The 23,348-nt window shown below is 38.1% G+C and overlaps 3 protein-coding genes across 4 annotated transcripts in view; all 3 read left to right on the top strand.

Annotated features, from left to right (window-relative positions):
• The first annotated feature begins 233 nt into the window (after positions 1–233).
• LOC127619737 (U5 small nuclear ribonucleoprotein 40 kDa protein) lies at positions 234–5,251 on the top strand. Its single transcript, XM_052092706.1, has 10 exons — positions 234–464; positions 664–793; positions 1,406–1,499; positions 1,634–1,799; positions 2,365–2,487; positions 2,577–2,697; positions 2,904–2,986; positions 3,260–3,321; positions 4,819–4,922; positions 5,079–5,251. The coding sequence occupies exons 1-10, from the start codon at positions 354–356 to the stop codon at positions 5,126–5,128; spliced, it is 1,044 nt and encodes a 347-aa protein (XP_051948666.1). The 5' UTR covers positions 234–353; the 3' UTR covers positions 5,129–5,251.
• A 240-nt stretch (positions 5,252–5,491) lies between these two features.
• Positions 5,492–12,206, top strand: nkain1 (sodium/potassium transporting ATPase interacting 1). 2 transcript variants are annotated; one of them, XM_052092710.1, is made up of 8 exons: positions 5,492–6,168; positions 7,440–7,577; positions 8,171–8,251; positions 9,811–10,008; positions 10,134–10,194; positions 10,290–10,371; positions 10,628–10,693; positions 11,422–12,206. In XM_052092710.1, the coding sequence occupies exons 1-7, from the start codon at positions 6,115–6,117 to the stop codon at positions 10,656–10,658; spliced, it is 645 nt and encodes a 214-aa protein (XP_051948670.1). In that variant the 5' UTR covers positions 5,492–6,114; the 3' UTR covers positions 10,659–10,693; positions 11,422–12,206. The 2 variants fall into 2 exon arrangements, with proteins under 2 accessions (XP_051948670.1, XP_051948671.1); XM_052092711.1 differs by lacking the exon at positions 10,628–10,693.
• A 4,159-nt stretch (positions 12,207–16,365) lies between these two features.
• Positions 16,366–23,348, top strand: part of LOC127619726 (pumilio homolog 1-like) — a 40,830-nt gene continuing 33,847 nt past the window's right edge. The window contains exon 1 of the mRNA XM_052092683.1: positions 16,366–16,471. The gene's annotated coding sequence lies outside the window, so the exon portion shown is untranslated. The remainder of the gene's footprint in view (positions 16,472–23,348) is intronic.

Genomic DNA, 23,348 nt, shown 5'->3' with positions numbered 1-23,348 from the left:
AGAAAAAATTGCTGTTTCATAACAGAAGACGCGAATAATTTCAAGACAGGTAGGTATCAGTTTACGGCTCTCCCCGTTCATTTGTATGGTGTCCGCAAACGGTGACTTACTGTCGTAACACGCTGGTTGACCGTTACACTCTCTTATAATATAGCCGCAGAGATTTTTACATCACATTATAACGTCTCTGGAAACAGCCAATCAGAACGGTTCGTGTAACCGGATGTGTTTTACTAGGCGAGCGTGCGTAGGTTGATGTCGGTGGACAGCTTGAAAAACTCATTCATTAGAATAGGCATTAGGTAGTTAGTTAAGGTTTGATAGTTAGGTCAAGTTGTATTATTTCCACAACAATGATCGAACCGAAGAAGCGTGGGGCAGAGATGGCACTTGTTCCAGCCGGTGTGAAGAAACCCCGGACCGAGTTGGTGGCCGTAGCTCAGTCCCAGCAGCTCTCTGCTATGGTAAGAGTGAGAGCGGAATTAAAAGTTCCCTCTTGCTTTCTCACACTCTCTGGTAGTTAATTATGAGAACTGTCTCTAAATATGACCATCTGTAGTCAAAGTAGTGGGTTCATGATAAGGGAGGCTTCATTATCCTACACCACTTTTACAAACATAAAACATGGTCTCTTTCTTTCTTTATATTGTTTCTTTACATCAGGGTCCCCCGCGCAGCTCCAGTCTGCAGGCGCCTATAATGCTGCTCTCTGGTCATGAAGGAGAAGTTTACTGCTGCAAGTTTCATCCCAATGGAGCCACTTTAGCCTCCTCGGGATATGACCGCCTCCTCTGTAAGCCATCAGACTGTGCTTTTCCTTATGGCTTTGTGTCACTTTAAGAGATCTATTACTGGTTCAAAACACGATAAAGGGATCGTTCACCTAAAAATGAAAATTCTCATCATTTACTCACCCTCATGCCATCCCAGATGTTTATGACTTTATTCTGCTGAACACAAATTAAGATTTTTAGAAGAATATTTCAGCCCTGTGAGTCCATACAATGCAAGTGAATGGCAGCAAGAAATCAGAATGTCCAAAAAGCAGATAAAAGCAGCGTAAATGTAATACATACGACTCCAGTGATTAAATCCATTTCTTCAAAAGTGAAACTCAATCAACAGCTTTGGTGGCATAATGTTGATTACAACAAAAAACATTGTTACGATGAGGCACTTGCAATAGAATTTATATGCTTGTTTTAAAGAAAAGGAGGGACGAGTCGAAATTCATTTATGTGGTAATCAACATTATGCCACAAATGCTGTTGATAGAGCTCAACTTGTATTTTACCCGGAATATTCCTTTAAAAGTAGATTTACATTGATCTTCTGCATTATAGGTTAAATGATGATGTATTTATCAACAGTATGCATTTGATGGATATTTGTGGTGTTCTTGCAGTACTGTGGAATGTGTATGGAGACTGTGAGAACTATGCTACACTCAAAGGCCACAGTGGAGCTGTTATGGAGCTTCACTACAACACCGATGGCAGGTATGTTTGTGTGGGAAAAGAAAATGTCTCTCTTTTTCATTTACACTGCAGCCTCCTATGCTGAAAGCTTTGCTCTTGTGCTTTTGCATAAATGCATCATTCTCTCACTTATTCAGTGTTTATTTGTGTTTCAGTCTGCTCTTCTCAGCCAGTACGGACAAGACGGTGTGCGTTTGGGACAGCGAGACAGGGGAGCGTGTGAAGCGTCTGAAAGGTCACACGTCCTTTGTGAACTCATGTTTTCCAGCTCGACGCGGCCCACAGCTGGTCTGCACAGGCAGTGATGATGGAACTGTGAAGGTAAATATGACATCACTTAACCCCCCAAGTCTAGATTCCAAACTCTCCAGAAGTCTATTACATGTCTTGATCTCATGAATCTTGAGAGACTTTTCACTCACAGTTTCGATGTGGCCCAGATTATAGTGGAAGTTCTGTTTTTATTAATCAACATTAAATCTTGAAAACAAACACTTACAACATGAATGTAGTATTTGGGTTATTCTTCATATTGCTGATGATATCATCCAAAGTGACTTATAACAGGTACATTTCTTCTGGAGCAATCTAGGGTTTCTTGTTTTTGCAATTCAGGATTTCTGAACCTCTGACCTGGATGCTAGCTCTGATCTTTTGCCATAACCACCTTTTAGTTGTTGCTGCTAGTTTACAGAGAATATAGCAGATCACATAATTCATATATACCGGTACTCATTTTTATAATCATCACAGGCTCTTGCATAGTCAAAATAAACTTTATCACTGTTTAAGGAAAAAATATGACATGTTTGTGTGACAGCCAAGTAGTGTGCAAAATGTCTAAATGTGTCCTCAACACTAGTAATTTTTTCATATCTTATTGTAGCTGTGGGACATCAGGAAGAAGGCCTCTGTTCACACATTCCAGAACACCTATCAGGTTCTCAGTGTGACATTCAATGACACCAGTGACCAGATAATCTCAGGAGGCATTGACAATGACATAAAGGTCTGTTCACACATGTACTAATACCCTACTTATTATTTTATCAAGTGTATTCTAATTGTTTTATGTATACACATGTGCTCATATTGTAGGTGTGGGACTTAAGGCAGAACAAACTGATTTACAGTATGCAAGGTCATGGAGACTCTGTGACAGGCCTGAGTCTCAGCTCAGATGGGTCATACCTGCTGTCTAACTCAATGGATAATTCTGGTAAGCTTAAATATGTAAATAAGTTTGTCAATGTTTATTATTAATGTGTGTATGACTTTGTGCGTGTGTTTGTTTGTCAGATATAGAGTTGTAGAATACTAAACACAGGATCTGCACACAGCTGTCACAACTCATATGCAAGAAAACCTTTGGACTTACTGTATTTTTGCATTTATTGTTTTTATGTTTGCATGTGTTCGGAACAGTGCGTGTCTGGGATATCCGTCCATTTGCACCCAAGGAGCGATGTGTGAAGATCTTTCAGGGAAATGTTCATAACTTTGAAAAGGTAATCATTCTGTAGATTAAAAAAATATATATATATATATTGGCATTCATATTCTTATTTTAAAGTTCTATTTCCACTTGGTAATTCGTGCCAATTCATTATTTATTTTATTTGTTCATTAAAGGTAGATTTTCATCAGGGTTGAATTAATACTGTATTTAATTATTTCATCAAACATCACAGACACTGATGTGAATTACTGTCACTGATGTTATAGGGCAATAGTGTTCATTTGAAAGTTTTGGGATTTTTAAGTGTTTTGTGTATTCGTAGAATCTTCTTAGATGCTCATGGTCACCTGACGGGAGTAAGATTGCAGCAGGATCTGCGGACAGGTAAGAGTGGTGTTTGTATAGATTATGCAGTGTTGGTGCAGTATGGTTTAAAGGCATAGTTCACCTAAAAATTTAAATGATCTCATTTACACACCCTCATATCATCTCAGATGTGTATGACATGCAGAACACAAATTAGAAGAATATCTCTGCTCTGTAAGTCCATGCAATGCAAGTGAATGGTTGCCTTGTACCAAAAAGTTTGTACTATGTACCATAAAGGCAGCATAAAAGTAATCCATAAAAGAGTCTAGTGGTTAAATCCAAATCTTTAGCATGACAATCAAATCAGTATTTAAGTCCTTTTTTACCATAAATTCCCCTTCCCGCCCAGCAGGTGGCAATATGGACAAAGAATGTGAAAGTGGAGATTAATAGAAAAAAGGACTTTTAGAAAATGTATGTTTCTCACACACACCTATCATTTCCCTTCTGAAGATATATATTTAACCATGGGAGTCTTATGGATTACTTTTACGCTTTATGTTTATGTGCTTTTTGGTGCTTGAATGGTCTGGTCACCATTCACTTGCATTGTGAGGACCTACAGAGCTAAGAAAATCGTCTTTGTTTTCAGCAGAAGAAGTCATACACATTGTTGGGGAGTAATGGAATACATGTAACAGGATTACGTATTTAAAATACAAAATATAAGTAACTGCATTCCTCTACAGTTACAATTTAAGTAATTGGTATTTAGAATAGTTACATTCAAAAAATATTTTGATTACTGAAGAGATTACTTTTATTGTCATTTGTTTCATTTAATATTTAGTCCTTTCAGATGGAAAACATTTATACATATAAATGATGCGATCCAAAGTGGATTCGAACAGCGGTGAAACACTTTCTTATGATGCGTTACATTCATACGAGCAGATAGAGAAGTGTGAAGTAAGTTTGGAGCAGAAGAAATAGAAATAAACCTTGTGTAAATTGTCAGCTTTACGCTAAGCTAAAATGCTAGCCATTTTACATGCGCGTGACCAGACACAATAATTTTGTATCAAGAAAATTCACGCTGGATCATAATTTCTTTTTCTAGGAAGACCTTTGATATTGGGGCAAAAATGGTATTCTTGATAATAATTTTTGTATTGTTTTCCTGTAAAAATATCCTTAAAACAAGATCAATTTGATTGATCTTGTTTTAGAAACAACACTGCATAAGATATTTAGGAATGTAAAGAATGTATTTTTAACATGTGTGTTTTGTCTTACTGTACTGGCAGTTTTTATAGACTAAACAAGTGAAAAAAATCTACCAGTGCTGAAGCAGTAATCCAAAGTATTTACAATATGTTACTGACCTTCAGTAATCTAACGGAATACATTACAAATTACATTTTAATGCATGTAATCTGTAGTGGAATACATTTAAAAAGTAACCCTCCCAACCATGGTCATACACATCTGGGATGGCATGAGGGTGAGTAAATGATGAGAGAATTTCATTTTTGGCTGAACTATCCCTTTAACATTGTGTTTGTGCTTTAGGTTTGTTTATATCTGGGACACAACATCTCGTAGAATCCTTTATAAGCTCCCTGGTCATGCTGGATCTGTCAATGAGGTGGCTTTCCATCCAGAAGAACCCATTGGTAATAAAATATATTAGAAGTATAATTTTCCCCAAATGTTTTAAACTTGAATTGTAGAAAAATAAGAGCATCATTCTCCTTTTCATTTTCCCGTTTTGTTGACCTCCCTCTGCTTCGTTTTTTAATTCCATTTCAATGAATTTCTGCCTCCCACAGTTCTGTCTGGATCCAGTGATAAGCGCCTCTACATCGGAGAGATTCAATAACTGTGTGTGCGAGTGTTTCTGAATGGGATAGGAAGAAGAGGAATTTGAATTTACTATTTTTTTATGTAGTTGGAAAATGTGACCATGTTGGACTTGTTTTTCTATGCTTTTAATAAACAAATTTCCAGATGTCTTGTTTGTATTGTCTGTTTGTTTGTAAAATGTGATATTTAAATGTATATGTGTAACAATTGTATCATGTAAAATAGTCAACTAAACCATTATTGTGTGTGTGTGAGAGAACTGACTTGTATTTGGATAGTGTGGGATCCACTTTTGCAAGAGTGTCTATCGCTGCATGATGTTTTCTTTGTGCTCTCACTGTAAGTTCCTCTATGCGGTTGCGCGAGCGGGTTACAGACTTGCACGAGGTTGTCTGCTTTCCACCCACAAATCCCTCTTCACTCGTCCACCAAGTGCCGATGATGACAAAGAGCCGAAGCTGCACGATCGTTCCTCAAGCCAAATCGCCGGTCTGAGACCACCGATGGTAAAATTGCCTCCACATAGGGTAGAAAGAGCGAGCATGTAAAGTCACAAAGGCGCGTTTTGTGTTTGCTACAGATTTCGTTTGGGTTATTTGTTACCTCGCGCCCCTCCACCCACATCTCGCGCTCCGTCTGATGCTTATCATATGATGCTCATTTCTGCCAGTTAAGCGTGTTCTCATCGCTCCCAGTCTTTATCTGTTCTTTGTGCTATTTTGGAATTATTGACACCCGAAACGAAGGTGTGGCAGATCCGGAGAGATTCGGAACCGCAGCGGGCTGTAGCCCTACCTGCTTAGGACGTTTCGGTTAGGAAAATTCAACCAGACCACCGGCGGAGATCCGGTATGATCAGCAGCAATCTGAAAGCATCGACGCTCGGAAGCGTTTTATGACAGAAACCGTGAAGCAAGAACGACGAGCGCGCTGGACCACACAGGGGACTCCGCTTTCTCCCGACGCCTCGCGGGGCCCAAGCCGTGCCTCAAGCGCGAGAGCATGGGTCGGTGCGACGGGAGGTGTACGCTGGCGGTCATCTGCTGCCTGCAGCTGGTAAGATTGTGCCGGAGAATTTGTAGGTGCTGTTTCTATTCAATACATGCCAATTCTCTCCTGAAAAATTAAATTATGTTGTGGGATTGTGTATACAAGAGTCCAGGACTTTCACTTGGCCTGGTGTTCTGATTTAGGAGGGGTGAAGCCAAGGGCTTGCGTGTAGTGGACATAAAGGTGTCGTGGTTCCTATCTCTTTTGGGACCAAGTGAGTCATCTGCATCAAAACTTTTCCCGAAGAAACTTCATGCCCCAAATATGTAGGTGCATGCATGATTTGTTTATGTATCACATAAATGAGGTGTGTGGATGAGGGGCCTCCAGAGAAAAGGACTCTTCTCTCATAGGGCTGGGGCTCCAGGCAGTTTCCATGGAAACAGCTGCAGCAACGAGCTTTGGGATTACTCCTGTTTGTTAGAGAAAGAGAATAGGTTTTTATTCATTTGTTATTGGCCTAAGTGGTTTTAAAATGTGTTTGTTTTTTGTCCACTAAAAGCCGTCTTGCTATTTCAGCTGTGTGCCCCAGTAATAATAGGTTAAGCCTTTCAATCTAAACAGTCTTTATTTTGGAATCTGTCCACAAAAATAAAAATCCTCTAATGCTAACCATCAAATTTAAAGTGACAGTTCCCCCAAAAATGAAGATTGTCTCATAATTTATTCCCCCTCATGCCATCCCAAATGTGTATGACTTTATTCTTCTGAACACAAACAGATTTTTAGAAGAATATTTCAGCTGTGCAGATCCATACAATGTAAGTGGTCAGAAATTTGAAGGTCCAAAAAGCAAGGTGTCGAACCCGGGAACTTCTTGCTGTGAGGTGACAGTGCTAACCACTGAGCCACCATGCTGACCCATCTATAGAGTTGAAATATTCTTGTAAAAATCTCTCTGCTCTTTGCATTCCTCCTTGTATGTGATTGAAATGTGCAGTGCTGGATGCCATTTCTTGGATATATTCTGCATGTCTAAATTTAGGTTAGTAAGAATAGGAGCCAACAGTACCAGATTTGTTTGTATTTATTCTTCTGCCATCATGAGAGTCTGCAATCTGGGTTGTTGTGCTAGTATGACACTTGCCTTATAAACCCAACATATCTCCTTTTGAAGTCTGGAAAGATAGACATCCTGTGGGTGTTTATACACCTGCCTGTCTGTCTTTATTGGTGCATTTATAAACTTTTATAAGTCTATTTATTCATTAGAATATTGGTGTACACCTCATACAAATTTGTAATGTTGAATTAAACAGTTCTTTGTTTGTTCATAGGTTGCTGCATTACAGAGGCAGGTGTTTGACTTTCTGGGATATCAGTGGGCTCCCATCCTTGCCAATTTCCTCCATATCATGGCTGTCATTTTGGGAGTGTTTGGAACTGTGCAAGTCCGCTCAAGATATCTTATACTGGTAGGCATATATACATTGCTGGTATAAATACATATTGTTTTCCACTATTATATATATTATAGTGTTGATGTAACTACACATATGTGATTTGACATATAAAATTACATGTGTTGTTATTAAAGCATTACATGACCCTGAACAGGGACTGGTGGGTTGTTTGAACCAGTATTTTAAGTTGATGCATCAGAGAAAGAGCAATTTATTAAAAAAAAAAAAAGAAAAGAAAAAAAATTACAAATAATGTTTACACTTTATTTTACAGTGTCCTTGTTACAGTGTAATTACTTGTGATTATTACTAATTAACAACATGTGCTTACTATAGGTTTAGGGTAAGAGTTTAATTTTGGGATCAGTTGCTTGTAATTATGCGTAATTGACTGTTATTACTATAGTTATTACATTTAATATGTACAACAAGGACACTGTAAAATTAAGTGTTACCCAAATAATTTATTTTCTTTGGAATAACATGCACCGATTAATCTTTCACAATTAGACCAGGAATATGCATTAAGAAAGTAAATCAGGTCAGTTTGAATTTCATGTTGACCTTAAAAACTTAAGAACTCATGTGCTTTCAATGTGTTCTAGTATGCTGTGTGGCTTGTTGTCTGGGTTGGCTGGAACTCTTTCATCATTTGTTTTTATCTGGAAGTTGGCCACCTGTCACAGGTAGGTGAAGTAACTGCACTGTGCCCAATCTATGTTAAGTCATTGCAAAAATAGGGCATTGTTAAATAGGTAAATCTTTACAGTATGGTTCAATTTGTTACAAAATTAGTTAACATGAATAGAAATTAACAATATTTCTAAATCATTTATTGGTCTTGGTTAATATAAATTGTTACATGTAGTAATACGTTTTCAAAAGTTATGTTAACATTAGTTAATGCACTATGAACCATCAATGAACAATTGTATTTTTATTTAAAATATTACTACCCCAATTCTGAAAAAGTTGGGAAAGTATGAAAAATGCAAATAAAAACAAAAATGAGCGATTTGTAAATTATAATCATCCTTTGCTATATTGAAAGCTCTTCAACTACACATTATATGATGTTTTACCATGTGAATTTCTTGTTTTTTTTATGTATGGTAATTTCAAATCAGATGATTGCAACACACTCCAAAAAATTTTTGGGACAGTCAAGTGTTTTCCACTGTGAAACATCACCATTTCTTCTAATAACACTTATTAAGTATTTGGGCACTAAAGACACAAGTTGTTTAAAAAGTGGAATTTTTATCCATTCATTCATTATGTAGGTCTTTAGCTGCACAATTGTATGGGGTCTTAGTTGCCGGTGTGCTTCATAATGCGCCACACATTTTCAATTGGAGATAGGTCATGACTCTAGGCAGGCCAATCTAGCACCCACACTCTCTGCTCAGTCAGTCATGCACTTGAAATCTGGGTAGTGTGTGGTTTGAAGATGTCGAGCTGAAAAATGCAGGAACGTCCCTGGAACATACGGTGCTAGATGGCAGTATATGTTGCGCCATAATTTGTACATATCTGTCTGCATTCATGGTGTTCTTATAGATGTGCGAGTTACCCATAAGATTTGCACTGACACATCCCTGGACCATACAGACACTGACTTTTGGACCAGACGCTAATAACAGCTTGGATGGTCCTTTTCCTCTTTGGCCCAGATACATGACGGCTGTGTTTTTGACTGAAGTTTTGAATGATGCTTGCTCTTGAAGAACTAGGCTGATTTGGAGGCTCCCTATATACTCTGACACAATTGCCTCACCTGTTTTACATCTCCTGTTTCACATCGCCTTGTTATTTCAACTCTTCAAATTTGTATTCGTTTTAAACGGCCAGTCTAAACTTTTTGGAGCGTGTTACAATCATCTGATTTGAAATGACTGTACATTTTCAAAAAACAATAAAATTCACGAGGTAAAACATCATAAAATGTGTAGTTGTGGTGCTTTCAAAATAGCAATGGGTGAATATAATTTACAAATCAATCCTTTTGGTTTTAATTAGGAGTTTTCATACTGTCCAAACTTTTTTGGAATTGGGGTAATAAATGCTTTAAAATTATTGTCCATTGTTAGTTCATGATACCTAATGCATTATTAATGTTAACGAATGGAACCTTATTGTAAAGTTTTATCGTTAAATGTTAATTTAATGCATTGTTATGCTTTGTCATCAATAATTTCTTATGAAACCCCTTATGCGATTAATTTTGTTTGCTGTGTTTTTGCAGGATCGTGATTTCTTGATGACATTTAACACTTCACTTCATCGTTCCTGGTGGATGGAGAATGGACCTGGTTGCTTAGTTACAACAGTGCCTGACTCATCATTGGCTCCTCAGGATCATCATGTGATCACTGTCAGTGGCTGCCTGCTGGACTACCAATACATAGAGGTGGTCAGCTCAGCCTTGCAAGTGTTCCTTGCAGTGAGTGCACACATTTTGCCTCATTCTTTCACTTGCTCTGAAAAGTACATACACATGAATGTTTGTTTGAAGGGGGAAACCGTATTGGCATGTACATACTGTACACTATTTTTTCTTTGTTTCAGCTCTTTGGATTTGTCTATGCCTGCTATGTTAGTAAAGTCTTCCTGGATGATGAGGACAGCTGTAAGTATTTTGTTTTCCGCTGAATGTGAAAGGCTATGAATCAATTATTGTCACATTAAAGTGCTTGAGCTTTGATTCATGTCTCTCTGTCACAGTCGATTTCATTGGTGGATTTGACACTTATGGTTACCAGCCTCCACAAAAGAGTTCTCACTTACAGCTGCAGCCTCTTTATACGTAAGTACACATATCTACATGTGTTCTGGACTAAGAAAAAGTATTCTTTACAAAACGCAAAGTCAACAGCATAATGTTAAATACCACAAGAAATAATTTCTTTAAAAAAAGCAAATATCTATGTTACAGTGAGGCACTTTTTCTAATGTTTGGAGTGTTTGGAGTGTTTAAAGGCAGAAATGTGAAATTGTATTACTTCTGCGGTTAAAACACATGTATTAATTGAGCTGTAAATTAGTTTAAATTGTCTTTTTAGGGTTGTTGACATTACATCGCCATGGCAATGAAGTTGTAAAATTGGCTATAACTTTACACAGAAAAGGTTGGTATGCGATTTTATCAAACAAAAATCATGTTAACATGCATATTGTTTATTTCTTGTGGCTAAACCCTTGAAATAGTGAGAATTTTAACATTTTCGGATTGGCCCCCATTCACTTCCATTGTAAGTGCCTCACTATAGCCCAGATGTTTGCTTTTTTTTTTTAAAGAAAAGGAGGGAGAGTTAAAAATGAATTGTTGTGGTAATCAAAATTATGCTACAAATGTTGTCAATTGAGCTTAACCCCGGAATATTTCTTTAATGCCTTTTATGTTATATATGTTGGTATCAATGGTAAAAATGGTATGTGAAACCGAAGATTATGCAACAATAATAGCAACTCCTGTTGCATGTTTATTTCAGCAAGTGGCATCCAGTTATCATCTTTGAAATAAAAACTGTTAAATGTTGTATTTTTAATTCAATTTTGTCAAATGTTTTAACATTTGACAACAGTCAAGATGGAGAAAGAAGCTGTTACTTGTAGTTAATTAGTCACACTGGAAATGAAAGGTCAAGTCAAGCAGATTGTATTGTGGGATGCAGTTTCCCCCATATTGTGCTCTCTGCACATTGAGATAAATGTAGTAGGTCATCAGGTATTTAGTACAAACAGAAAATGTTCATACCATATAATGTAGGAATATTAATTTGTATTGAAGTATGCTGTACTGAATGTAGCCTATTTTGTGTCTGATTCTAAATGTGTGTGTTTTTCTTATATCTAGGGCTGGATAGAAACCTAGAGAAATGACTGCCTCAGATGAAGTCCTATGGATATGTTCTACCAGCTTCAACATCTGTGTCTCTCAAACTTTGTCTCCCTCTAACGGAGAAAATATTTAGTGCACCACCGGCCTGCGTGTGTGACCGAATGAGAGAAAGAATAAGCATATGGACACAACCACAGAATGCTTAAGCCTTATTGAGACAAGCATTACTAAACAGGACTTGAAGATGGTTACATATCTTCTGTATGTGTTAAAGTGTGCGCACCAGCACAAACGCCTTTGTTTATGTTTGTGTATTCACAAGTCGGCCAACCTTTGACCCAGGTAATCTTTGAACACATCCCAGAGCTGCTCACTCAGCTCTTTTTGGCGCATTCGTGTGGAGGACAGAGATTGTTTATACTCTGAAATAAGACGCTATAATGTAATGTGTTAGATGAATGTTTTAGGTTGGATAGATGTGTATGTGAGGAATGCAGTAGGACTTTGTGCATGTAAAAATCATGATAGAGGAATTGTGCCTCTGTGTGGCCCTCATATGTCAGCGTGCATGAGTGTGTGTCTCTGATTGTGTTGATGTACACAACAGGTTTTGATATGTACTTATGCATCTAAAGCGTAATGTGATTAGCCATTAATGTTTATTTGGAAACAACTTTAGAATGAATGTATGTTAACATACAAAACTTGTTTCTGGAAGGACGTGTGAGGAAAAAGAGAGTGAGTGGGTGCGTGATGGGTGCACCTGAAGGGTGAGGACCGTTGTTCAGCATAATAAACTCTTTCTAGATTATTCATTATCCTGCTCACTTGTAAATACACCACAGAGGGTATGTGTGAAACAAATTATAATTTTCATTCACTCAAGTACATGGGTATCGAACTTCAAAGCACTGTCTTAGTTTTAAATCTCCACTACAACAAGGGAGTGCTACAACTAGCACTCCCTTGGGAGGGCTGTGAATCAGATAGGAGGACCATGGACAGACCTGTTTTATCTCACTGTTACGTCATTATTTGCAGTATCTCGACTTTAAGAAATTGTCAACAAAAATCTTTGTTGTCAAATAATTGTTTGATCTCATTTACATAACATGAGATCATATTAAACTCTAATGATGAAGCGGGAGATATTTTGCCATTTGCGTCTGACAGTGAGAGGAAGAATTACACAGCTCACAGTCCAGATGCACTCTGAACTTTCCAAAAGTATGAGAGAATTATACAGAAATACTAAATAAGCAAATACAGAAGCACTCTTGTTGTGGAATAAGAGGAGCCGGAGCTCTAAAGGAAACACCCCGGTGTTACATCTTAAATGCATTTATATTTAATGCGTTTAGCTTTATTAAAGTTAAAATAATACAGAAGCAGATCATGTAAATAACTACAAACTGTCATTTCTCTGTGCGTTCAGCGCCTCTTCAATGCGTGAAGTGTCCCGATCTAAGGGGGAGAGATTGAAACTACACACGGCTGTTGCACACTCTGTCGTGGCGATGCTCATCCCTCGAGCATGCAAGCTTAATGCAGCTAGATTACAACGTGATGGCTCACGATTTATTGAATCATAATATATGTCATCTGCATTTCTTAACGTGAAGAATATTGGCAATATGCAGCTTCATTAATAAGAGAGAATTAGTTTATTTGTGAGTTAAAGATGGATTGAAGTGAACAGAAATGTAAGAGATGGTAGTCTTTGCCCGATAATACACTACAACAAAATACGCTTTTGATTTGTTTTTGTTTTGGCTTGTTTTCCAATATAAATATAAAAAACTCCTTTAAAACAGCGTACTTTTAGCAGCAATACTGCAGAAAAATTATTGTTTTCTGAGAATGTTGAATATAATATAAAAAATATCTAAAAATCCTTTACAAAAAGATGCATTCACCTGAGAAGCAGCATACAAAACATATTAGACATCCTTTTAGAGAATAGATCTTGAATATAAGTATATTTTATATTTACTGCACTCAGAAGTATAACCAAGTGAAAAAATACAATTATTTTTAAGATACATTCTCTTAAAGCAAGTCTAAATATATTATATGTTGCTTCTCAAGTAAATGTATCTTGTTTTTAGGATTTGTAGACAACTGGAAAACAAAACAAATGCTTGATAACAATAGGATTTTTTTGCAGTGAATTTCTTTACTGAATTAAGCTCACCTTATAGAGGTATTTTTAAAAGATGATTTTGTCCCCTTTATGGATAGTAAGCACGTTTAATTCAACATTTAAGTCAGGACACAAGCTGAATAAATTTTAAGAGCTAATAATTAATCATTGCAATAACCACCGAATAATCTTTCTAATAATCGTTAATAATTATCAATATAATCGTTAGTTGCAGCCCTAGTGACTCTTTTTCCTTTGCTAGTAGTAATGACAAGTAACTGTTTCATTATTTAACTGTTTAAAGTGATAGTTAACCAAAACATTTTTATTTTCTCATTCTTTACTCACCCTCATGCCATCCCGGATGAGTATGTCTTACTTTATTCTGCTGAAAATTAATGAAGATTTTTTTGAAAGATATCTCCGCTCTGTAGGTCCATACAATGCAATGGTGTCTAGAATATTGAAGCTCAGAAAAGCCCATAGAAGTTAGCATAAACCTAATCCATAAAACTCCAGTGGTTGAATCTGTGTCTTCAGAAGCTATATGATATGATGAGTGTGGATGAGAAACAAATCAATATTTAAAGTTGCTGTAAGCAATTATTTATTTTCTTCATGGAAAGACTCTGTAAACAGCAAACAAATATGTGTTTGTGGTCTCTGACGCTTCAACGGTATTGGTGTGGCTAAATCAACAGCTCAGTCTCGTGGAAGTTAGAATGCTATTCTATTAATTTCCACGTTTTTTTATTTTTGGCAATTTGCATTCTTCTTGCATGTTGCCACCTACTGTTCAGGGAGGAGAATTGATTATAGAAAAGTAATTGAATATTGATCTATTTCTCACCCACACCTATCATATCACTTCTGAAGACAGGGATTGAATCTCTGGAGTCGTATGGATTACTTTTATGCTGCCTTTATGTGCTTTATGGACCATCAGTGTTCTTGCCACCATTTACTTGCATTGTTTGGACCTACAGAGCTGAAATATTCTTCTAAAAATCTTTATTTGTTTTCAGCAGAAGAAAGTAAGTCATACACACCTGGGATGGCATGAGGGTGAGTAAATGATGAGAGAATTTAATTTTTGGGTGAACTTTCCCTCTAACTATTCATTAATTTTTGACCACTATGCAAAAATGTTAATTATAATACTACTAGTACCTAGTGATTTTGGAACATCTTTGGTCTAAACAGGAAATTATCATTTAAAATGTAGCACTAGTACTTACATTTTCTAGACTGGTATAAGGTAACTAAATGTTTGTCACTACTGAACAGTGATAATCAAAATAATTAGTACTAGACTGTGTCTGGAATGACACTATCAAGAGTGTGTACTATATTTGATGAAGAACACTTATCGCACTTATCGGCTGATAGGAAAGAACGTTCTTTAGGTATGCAGGTGAGTTGTATAAATACCCTGACACATTCATCCTGGAATGTGGGCATTGTCCCGTAATTGAATATATGGCGTAATAACAACAACTGTGAGAAAAATATACTTTCTTTTTGTTAAAAGGAATATTCTGGGTTTAATACAAGTTAAGCTCAATCAACAGCATTTGTGGGATAATGTTGATTACCACAAAAAAATGATTTTGCCTTGTCACTTTAAAAAAATAAAATAAAAAAAAAAGCCAAAATCTGTGTTACTGTGAGGCACTTGCAATGGAAGTGAATGGGGCCAATATTTAGTGTGATAAAATCACTTGCAAAGCTTTTCTGTGTAAAGTCATAACCAATTTTACAACTTCATTACCATGACGAATTTCAACAAACCATAAAATGACTAAAAAATACAATTTAAACAGCTTTACAGCTCAAACAATACATGCGTTTTAACAGAAGAATGAACGTAAGTTTATAAAATTATAAGCTTCACATTTCTGCCTTTAAACCCTCAAAACATTGGCCCCATTCGCTTCCATTGTAAGTGCCTCATTGTAATGTCCCTTATTTTATAACATAAATAAAAAACATAAATTGATAAGACAAAATATTTTTTTGTGGTAATCAACATTAAGCCACTAATGTGGTCGATTGAGCTTAACTTGAATTGACATCCAGAATATTACTTTAAACAATAACAATTTATGCACACTGTCTTGGTTAGGCTATATATATATATATATATATATATATATATATATATATATATATATATATATATATATATATATATATATAATTAATAGTTGAAACCTGTGCTCCACCGTTTTAGTAAATTCCGCGTTTTGAAAATGATGTGGTCTCAGCTCCCGTGGCATTGCGTTATATTTAAGTGCACAGTGCACAGCAGAATCTCGACAGGAGTAGGCTATCCGAGTATTCGGACACTACACCACCGGCATACTGTTTTTGGCGTACTGTAAAGTAGGAAAATATGATTTGGCCACATCCATATTATCTAACTAGTCAAATTAAAAATAAGTGGAATAATTACTAGAAACATAAATATAGATAAATGTACGTTTTAAAGGAATAAATGTTGAAAGGAATTGTCATAGTGTTTTTAGAGTTAAAACCACTGATCTATATAGATAAGTGGTTAAAACACAATTATTTAATCAAAGAGCTTAGAGGAACCATTGGTTCATACAATGTAGTATACGTGTACCTAAATAAATAAATAAAAAATCTAGTGTTTCAACTGCAAAGCCACCACTGGCATGTAGTCATTATGAGCGCCTGTTAATCTGTACATTGACATTCATTGTTGTGTGTGTCTCGAGCACAACAAAGGACGACACTCCCCTCTTGGCGCAATGAACAACGCGCGCGCCGTCTCGTTCTACCCATGATGCCCCGCTCGCGAGTCTGCTTGGATCGGGCCGCCATGTTGTTGGTGTGAAAGCTTGGGAGCTGCTGTAAACCGGGGCTGAAATCCATCACCATCCGCATCCTCCACCTGTGAGTAACCATCCCCTATGAAACCGAGCACTCGTCCGGAACCGTTTTAGCCCACCGTACGCTTATATTTTGGCGTCGTGTGGAGTAACGAGTGATTTTGATGGCATTATTGGGAGGCAGTGGCTCCCCCTCCTTTCCCCGGGTCTTTCTCCTGTTGTAGTGCTCTTCCTGTCCAGACGGCTTGGGCCTTTTGGTGACGGGAGAAGGACCTGCAGATAAGCGCGGAGCCGTCTCGTAAACACATAGGTTACGTTTTTACCGTGCATTCGGCAGTCCGGTACGTGCATTGCATATGCTCGTTATTGTCGAGTTAAATTATAAATCAGTATGTTTTAGCGACAAGGCCTTGTAAAAGTTAGACGAGTTTATTAAAACGTTACATCAATGTATTGGTATACAGTTCCGCCCCTCACCGATTCCCGTGGCCCTTATTAATACGTGACAAATCAAACGAACTGTTCTGTTTCATCACTGTCTGATGTTACCGGGTTAATTTACAGTGTTCGCGACTGTACATTCTGCTTGCATTGTCCGTTTAGTACAGGTGATATGTTTTGCTAATCTTTGGTTATTCGTCTTCAATTATAATACTTGTGTTATCATTATGGAAACGCACGCTTTGGTCATGGTTAACCTGGTTACGGTACTTCTGCCTACTTCCGGGAGATGTGCATACAGCCACCCGAGCTCAGGGACGCTTGTTTCCGGGTGTCTCTGGAACTCAGGCCATGTAATGGCGAACCTGTCACACGTAATGTACCAGTACAATGCCTTTGTCTCATAACCTAGAGAGCTGTGAACCTGGACATAATGTTTGGGCATCGTTGGCTCACCCTGAGCACATGGAATGTCCAAAAATGCTGTCTGGATATAGCTGGGCTCATTAGGCTTGGACAAAGACTCAGACAATAGGTCTACCTGTGATGGGAATATCAGAACAAGCCAAGCTGGTCGTTTGTTTCAATAGAGAGGCAAATAAGGGTGTTTATGTTATGTGACAGGGAGTTTTGGTGATCTGTTTGATTCACCATTTGGGTAATTTCTGTTGTTTTAGTGATTTTATTTCTTTTCCACCACATAACAAGTGTTTACAAGAATTTCACCTACTGTTGCACTTGTGTACATGGTAGTGTGACAATAAAGTGATTTGATTTGATGTGTGGGTCTCTAGAGTGTGCTTCTTCCATATGTAGGTGCTGTGAAGCCTATAAGTCAGTTATATTGATGCAGTGAATAGCAGACATAAATGTTAGAACGTTAAATATCGTAGATTAAACATCCCTTCAGTAGCTATGTTTCTGTCCAAGTTGTGCATTTATGCGAAAAACCATAATGGTGTGAAAATAATGTGCAAATAAAGCCGCATTTCCATCCCATGTGTTCAAAAGAACAAAATTGCCACTTCCAGAGTAATTGTAGCCACTGTGACTTTTATTAATAAAATACTCCCGGTTTAGAGCACGCAAACAAAACACTGTAAAGAATTTTGTCTCATGTCTTGGGAGTGTGCTCTTTCCTTTTGTCTTTGCCATGCAGATCTATAATATATTTTTCAAAAGTGTCAATAAACCTGCTCTTTGGCACAGTTCAAGTTTATATTAGACTTATTTAATCTGCAAACTCTACACAGGCTTTTCTCAACCGTTATTTCAGGATGACCAGAGCAACATTTCAGATGCGATGATTGGTTCCTCTGAGTAACTCATTCATAACTGTACTAAACAGTCACATGATTTTATTTTTATGTGCATCTTGTATTCCTAATTTATTAAATTGAAGTTTATTCAGCATATGTGTTTCCATCATGGTTTATGTGCATTTCTTCTTATCGAATAAAAACAAATTATCAACCTCAATTGAGTATAAATGCTAAAAATGTTTTTACATGCTTTTGAGATTTTTGAGAAATTGTTATTGGTAATACTTTTTACTTGAGGTTTTTGACTGCACAGGGCTGCGTTTCATAATATTACAAGTTTATGTTGATCGTATGATCAACTTGAGCTTGTGATGGTTTTGGGAAAGCAGTCAAAATTAACCAACTAAATGTGTGGCAGACAAGCCTCTTGTTCATCGGGAAAGGAGGAAGCAGGAACTGGATTAACAATCAAAAATACTTTAATTCAGCATAAAACACTAAAGTGAAACATAACAAAAGCACGCACACAAAAGTGTGTACGTCTCTCTCTACTTTTATCTCCTGCTGATTGGACAATTCAGTGCTGGGCGAGAATCCTCTCGGCCTGGCCACGCCCTTTTCCTCATCACATACCTCCACTGCTCTATTCAGGCCGGGGAAACCTCTGGTTTGACTTACTCCCCCCTCTCCCTTCCTGGAGGGGATGAGTTGCTCCTTTGGCCATTCTGTCGCCGGCTGGTCTTCCCCGCCTCCTGGGTAACTGGGTAGATTGAGGGGATGGGAAAGAGAAAGGTAGTTGGAGAGAGGAAAAAAAAAAAACTCTGGTTCCCGACCTCACCGCCATTCGGTCCTTAGCCAGCTGTCCAACGACGACATAAGGGTGATTGCACTGGATTCCGTCCCCTGGCGGCTGGGGCTCCTTCACTTCCCTATGGCCGGCTGCGGGTCCTCCGCTTCCCTGCGGACAGCAGCGGTTCCTCCGGCAGACAGCAGCAACTCCATCCCCCGGGGGACCGATCCAGTACCATCCAACCACTCCTTAGCGTCGCGATCCTCCAGCAGTGGCGAGGGCTCTCTGACGGCGTGTCTTTCTCCAGTCCCGGGTTTCGGCACCAGTGTGGCAGACAAGACTCTCGTTCATCTGAAAAGGATGATTAGCAATCAAAAAGACTTGTATTCAACAAAACAGTGGTGGTGGCGTAGTGGCTAAAGCACAGGGGTGTTAATCAGAAAGTCGCTGGTTCGAACCCCACGGCCACCACCATTGTGTCCTTGAGCAAGGCACTTAACTCCAGGTTGTTCCGGGGGGATTATCCCTGTAATAATTGCACTGTAAGTCGCTTTGGATAAAAGCGTCTGCCAAATGCATAAATGTAAAACAGTGAACTGAATCGTAACCAAAGCACACACTCAAATCATTGCTGCGTGCATCTCTATGGCATCCACAGCTCTTATCTCTCTCCTACTGATTGGTCAACTGGCGCCTGGCGTGAATCCTCTTGCCCCCCTCGTCACAGTTGTTTGCACTCTTCATTAAAAGTACTAAAAATGCATCCAAATTTTTTTTGGCTTTTAGAAGTTTTTAGGCTGCGTTTCCTAAAAGCATTACAAGCTTAATCGTACGATCAACATGCGTTTGCAACAAAACTACATTTACCATCATTATATGTGGCTGCAAAAGAATGATGTAATATATAGATAAAGCAGTAATTGCACACCTAATGTGTGGCTTGGCTCTGTGTTTGTTGCATTGGTGCTAAAAAAAAAAAAAAAAAAAAGTCTTCTCTTTTCTAGTAAGTGAAAAAGAGATTTTTCAAAACGGGTCCTTTTCTTTCGGAGGAAAATCACATGAACTCACATTGCATTTACAATTTCCAACCTTGTAAGGACTTGAACACACCAAAACTACAAGCTCATAGAAGTGTAAACACAGTCAGAAAATCATTTGACACATCACAACTTCAACTACCTAACTGCTGCTTCATGGATTGCAAATCATTTTGAGAAGTGTGCTGTGTGGTTTGTTATGATGAAGAGGAGCTTATGTATTACTAAAGTCTTGCTTGATCATGGTTATTTCTATTTTCTTAAAACAGCTTAATGGTCTCTAATTTGTTACTCAGGGCATTATATTTATGTGTGTGTTAAGGCTACACCTAATCTTGTACAGGTGTATAATTTAGCTACACTGTAATTACAGTGTCATTCCATTGATGTTCAAGTTAGAAATTGTCTTTTATTTTCTCAGGTAACTTGCTGATTGGGAAAGATTTGCATGTGTGAACATTGCACGTCTGATATTAGGTGTATTTTCTTTCTTGTTTTGTTAGTGAAGTGATGCCTGTATCTATTCAAGCTGGTCCTAGTGGGCCCATGTAGCTTTATTTTACTATTTACATTCATAACATTTCAGAAGATTTTATTAGATATTTAATACCAGTAATATTAATTATATGAGTTATGATTGTATGATGCAAGGGAAACCATGTGTGCAAATTCTAAAATAGGAGCGGAATGGAATTTTGCACAGTGCATTGTTTATTGCATCTACATGGGTATCTGGCAGACAGTTTGTCCCTGGTTGTTTTTTCAAATCCAAGGTGCTATATGTAATATTTTCACTGTACTATATCATAAAATTGCCATAATATGTCATTAGAGAATTAGGAAACCTTGAAATACTGGCTTCTCCGATAACAAAGCTACAGCCAGTATATTCTACTTTGAACTTTCCATTCCGAGCCGAAATTTCTGTTTATGTTTTGGCCTGTATGATCTCGCCCACTCACCAGTAGTATTTCGACACCTCCGGGTTGCCAGATTTGAACAAGTTTGCAGGCAAACAACACTGCGTGCTGCAGCCATGTAAGCCAGCAAATGAACTGGATCAGAGATGACAGATTCCACCCGACCTAAAAAGCCTCGCCATCTGTCTAAAAGCTACCATGACCAGAGGCGTAGTAAAACAAGGATAAATATCGGAGATGCCTTTGGAAGATGGAGACAGCGTAAAGCCCAGAAATCCTTTAAAGCGGATGTTGAGTTGGCTAATTTGCATGTCAACATTCTAACAACCTGTCTGAGGAAGGGCAGACAAATCTCCCAATATTTTTAATTTGGACTACAGTACTCATTTGTCAATCTTACATATTGCACCTTTAAAATAGGTTGACTGGTCAGACTTAGGGTGCTTTCACAATAGCACATTTGGTGTGCACCTGCTGTCAAATTGCGTCAAAGTTCGGTTTGTTTGGGTAATGTGAACGCTGTTTGCCGAACTCAGGTGCGCACCCGCAAACCGCATCCCAGTCCGGTTAAAAAGTTGGTCTCTGGTACGGTTTATGTGAACTCCAGTGCGGTTCGCTGCTAATATGAATGCAATCGTACCAAATCGCGGAAGTGAACTGCTACTGATGATGTATAATTTGTGTCTGTAGGCTCCCAATCGCAATTATTATGGTTTAATGAATTTCTCATACCAGCTCGTGTCCAGATAAATCCCTTACAGAGAGCAGTTCACGTTCTTCACATCTCTTGCAATGCATCTGTGAACTCACGGCAGACAAATGCTAATATTCTTCACATCATTGCACGTTCAATGCATCTGTGGCAGACAAACGTAATTGTCGTTTTGTACATGTAAAGTTTTGGTGGTAAATCCAAAGGGATAAATACTTAAATAACACAGTGAAGCTTGTGTCGTTTTGAGTTGTTGCCTAGTTACAGTAGTAAACGGCTGCCGCTTTTACTCACGATGATGACTGATTCGGGCCACGGTTCAGACTCGAACAATATGATGTGAATAGAGATCAGTGGGGGAGGGGGGAGGAAACAACCTCTGGTTCAGTCCAAGCAATCGAGCAAAGTGTGAAAGCACCGTTAGTCACAATCTTATGTATTAGCATGGGAAATTTCAAGCCAGGTAGTGCACTGATTTCCAAAACATCTGAACAATTGGTCTAACAACAAATCTCTGGTCCTTTTGCAGGGCTGGGCTAAAATACATACTGGAAAGTTAAAAACTTTCCAGTATCTATTTTACAAACTAGTTAACAACTTACTGTGAATACACCGCTTAACTCTGCACTGTCTGCAGAACCACTGTCAGCTCAGCTCTGGAAACAGTGGCGTCGGAGCGCGCTTTGCCGGACAAAATACGTTATGGCACTAACTCTAAATCACCCCAAGCATTGTTTTCTGCATTATATGTTCTGGAAAATGTTTTCATATCTGTGCATATCGTAAAAAATATACGCCATTACAGATATATCTGTGAAAGTCGTCTGTTTAATATCGTTGGATAAATCGGTCGGGCACTCACCCAAAATGCATCACAATACCAGGTGGAAATGGGGTCAAAGAGGTACGTACACTTTTTTTTTTTTTTTTTTTTTTTTATGGTTTTAACTATAATTTCCATTGAACATGGATTGTATCTGTTGAACAAATAACAGGCCACATTTTGAGAGGGCCACATTGAAAGATAAATAGAAGATATAATATATATATATATATATATATATATATATACTCTATCATTGATATGAAACAAATCTTAATTTGAACTTCTAAAATATTTTTGTAATTTAAAACAGAATTAAAAATGTTTCATGTATATACTAGGGCTGCTCAATTCACAGTCTATATTAAGTTACAATGTTTTCATAGCGGGTCTGGGCTCCACAACTCCCTCTCACGCTTAGAGTAACAGAAGTGATCAGAGTTCGGTTCCGTTTGTTTACGTGCGCTAAACGCTTTATTTGCACTAAACTGGCACGTCCTGCATGAAGCGTTTTTTTTATTATTATCTGCGGTAGCAGCATCTCAGTCTCCGCAAGGCGCATGTGTATCATAATAATGCAGAACACAAGATTGGATATAATTCAATCCTCTTTATTTAATTATTGCTGAGCAAACAGCATTAACAGTAACACCCGTAGAGTCCAGAAACTTCTCTTCATTTGCCCTGTCCCAAATGGCGCACTTCATGCAGACTTTCGGTCTCATGGACTTAAATTGCGCGTGCTCGCTGAGTCTCCGAGTCCGTAGGCCGTCCCATTTAGCATTTTAACGCTCTGAAGTGTGCTCAGCAGCGCCCCCTTTGTACCCTTGAAGCGGTCTTCCGCGAAGCCCGCATAGATCCAGGCTTCACGCACTTCAAGTACCCAGGAGTCCTTGCGAAAGGCCAATCAGACAACTGGTGTGAAGAGCGCTTTCGCTCACGGACACAGACAATTG

This window comes from Xyrauchen texanus, chromosome 26 (assembly GCF_025860055.1).
Source record: "Xyrauchen texanus isolate HMW12.3.18 chromosome 26, RBS_HiC_50CHRs, whole genome shotgun sequence".
NCBI classification, from domain to species: Eukaryota; Metazoa; Chordata; class Actinopteri; order Cypriniformes; family Catostomidae; genus Xyrauchen; species Xyrauchen texanus.
Note: the sequence above shows the minus strand (reverse complement) of the source record. Positions and strands in the feature narration are given on the sequence as shown.

Coding starts and splice junctions, on each gene's coding strand:
- nkain1 (XM_052092710.1), top strand. CDS start 6,115: ATGGGTCGGTGCGACGGGAGGTGTACGCTGGCGGTCATCTGCTGCCTG. Junction 7,578..8,170: donor GCTCAAGATATCTTATACTG/GTAGGCATATAT, acceptor AATGTGTTCTAG/TATGCTGTGTGGCTTGTTGT. Junction 10,009..10,133: donor CCTTGCAAGTGTTCCTTGCA/GTGAGTGCACAC, acceptor TCTTTGTTTCAG/CTCTTTGGATTTGTCTATGC.
- LOC127619737 (XM_052092706.1), top strand. CDS start 354: ATGATCGAACCGAAGAAGCGTGGGGCAGAGATGGCACTTGTTCCAGCC. Junction 2,987..3,259: donor ATGTTCATAACTTTGAAAAG/GTAATCATTCTG, acceptor GTGTATTCGTAG/AATCTTCTTAGATGCTCATG. Junction 3,322..4,818: donor GCAGCAGGATCTGCGGACAG/GTAAGAGTGGTG, acceptor TTTGTGCTTTAG/GTTTGTTTATATCTGGGACA.